Source organism: Aplysia californica, unplaced genomic scaffold (assembly GCF_000002075.1).
Source record: "Aplysia californica isolate F4 #8 unplaced genomic scaffold, AplCal3.0 scaffold00034, whole genome shotgun sequence".
Classification (NCBI taxonomy): domain Eukaryota; kingdom Metazoa; phylum Mollusca; class Gastropoda; order Aplysiida; family Aplysiidae; genus Aplysia; species Aplysia californica.
The window spans coordinates 495,139-497,026 of record NW_004797304.1 but is presented as its reverse complement, the minus strand read 5'-3'; the positions used below and the strand labels follow the sequence as shown (position 1 = coordinate 497,026).

At 38.4% G+C, this 1,888-nt stretch overlaps 2 protein-coding genes across 2 annotated transcripts in view; one reads left to right on the top strand and one right to left on the bottom strand.

Annotated features, from left to right (window-relative positions):
• The window catches only part of LOC101858162 (putative uncharacterized protein DDB_G0291812), a gene marked incomplete in the record, with an annotated part of 72,390 nt that overhangs the window by 26,253 nt on the left and 44,249 nt on the right, over window positions 1-1,888 (bottom strand).
• LOC101851787 (fatty acid-binding protein, liver) overlaps window positions 1-1,888 on the top strand; it is a 5,880-nt gene that overhangs the window by 795 nt on the left and 3,197 nt on the right. The window contains exon 2 of the mRNA XM_005091664.3: window positions 208-380. Coding sequence (XP_005091721.1) covers window positions 208-380 — 173 coding nt within the window. The remainder of the gene's footprint in view (window positions 1-207; window positions 381-1,888) is intronic.

Below are 1,888 nucleotides of genomic sequence, written 5' to 3'. Positions count from 1 at the left end.
GGGTGGGGGGCAGAGGTTATATTTGTTTCATTTTTGTTGGAATTTCTATTTTGCAACAAGATTATCTTAGACGTAAAAAAAAAATGCGATCCCGGCAGAACAAATATAAACATTGCCATCTTTGTACATGTAGTACCTTTTTCTTCACTATGTCGGTTCTGTAGTTCACCTATCCACTCTAAGTGTTCAATAACCTTACTTCACCAGAAGTGAACATGGTACTGCGTAAAGTCGGCAACACGATCACGAGTTACGAGGAAATCTCGCGAGAGGACGACCAATGGACCATCAACATCACGTCAACATTCAAAAGTACAAAACTTGTCTTCAAGCTGGGCGAGCCATTCGAGGAAAAGACCATGGATGGGCGTACCATGAAGGCTTGTTTCTCTTTTTTATTCTCTTGTTGTGATTTCCTTCACCTTATGTTCAACAGATAATAATATGTGTGAAGTGTGCTGACAAAATGAGTTACTTCTTGGATTCAGGCCTTAATTAATGAAATAGATACCTCACATTTAAAATGTGAATTTTTACAATGTATAAGTAAGAAATAAAAAGTATGTTATAATTAAAGAATATGGCATAATGGAAAATCTATAAATTTGACCATAGTGTCATTTTTTTTTTACCAATGTCTTCTTTTGTGGGCTACGAGAAGTAATTAATTTTGTCAGCACGCCTCACGTTTGACATAGGTCGAGTCACAGCTCACTAGTTGTAGGTACTTTTGCTCTCCACTCTGTCCGTAATGTCTGTCTTACTATTTTTCAGCTCGAAGTTAGGTATTGTGTGCAGATGTGCTTTAACTATAGTTAACAAAGTGGCTATTGACTATGCTTAAGTCACTTTAGGTCGTTCGGGGAGAAGAGGTTTAGAGTCATTTGACAGATTTGATTATATTCGTGTCTTTGTTTTCAATAACTTAGAGAAATGTCTTGTAATACCCGGCCGCCTTTCCGACATCGTTTCTCTTTATAAATGATGTGTCTTTAATACGGTATGATAGAAAATGTGATTGCTTTATCTAAATATAGAGAAAAAAGATCGGCACAATAACAGTCGATTAAAGCAAGCAAAATATAAGACGGATGGAAACAACAGACGAAAAGAAAAGTAAAGAAAGGAGGGGACGCACAGTATACATATAATACATATTAGTATATAATCAACAGACCAGATGTTCAGTCCGAGAGATCCACGTCTTCAAAGAGTACCGAAAATAATATGCAATACATACCATTGATCAACCATTCATTCAAAAGAATTCACTATGCAAAATATACAGTATACATGTCATTGACCATCAGGGCATTCACTCCAACAAAAAAACAACAACAACCATGCTGGGTACTAGAGAGTCGTTGGTGACGTCACCAGTAGGCAACCACCCAAACAGGTGGCTGATCTAAAACGGATAAATATACCACGTAGTTATTCCGTGTTTCATTCATTTGGTCAGCTGTTTGAATTCGGGCAGACCTGTACTATTTCTGTACCTATCGCATACCGCTGGCAAACTGTTCAGTTGTTCGTTACCTTTTAGTAGTTTAGTAGAGGTTTTGCGGCACTCGCAACTGCATAAGATCATATTTTATGAGCGCCAATAGGGTGGATGTCAACAGGGAAGTCCTTACAGGGAAGCAGGCTTACTCTGCTCACCTCTCTAGCTTCAGCAGCACAAAGTCTGCTTCGACTTTCAAGGCACCCCGCAATTGGCGGGTCACAAAAGTGTGAAAAACATGCAAAAGAAGTAGAAGAAAAAGACGATAGTAAGGATGCGGGGAAAAAAGCAGCAGTTCCCAGTTGTAGTTCAGGCACTGTTATGAGTATAACATTGATGAATCAGCCAATGTACAATTCTACTATGCATAGTAACATGTTAATG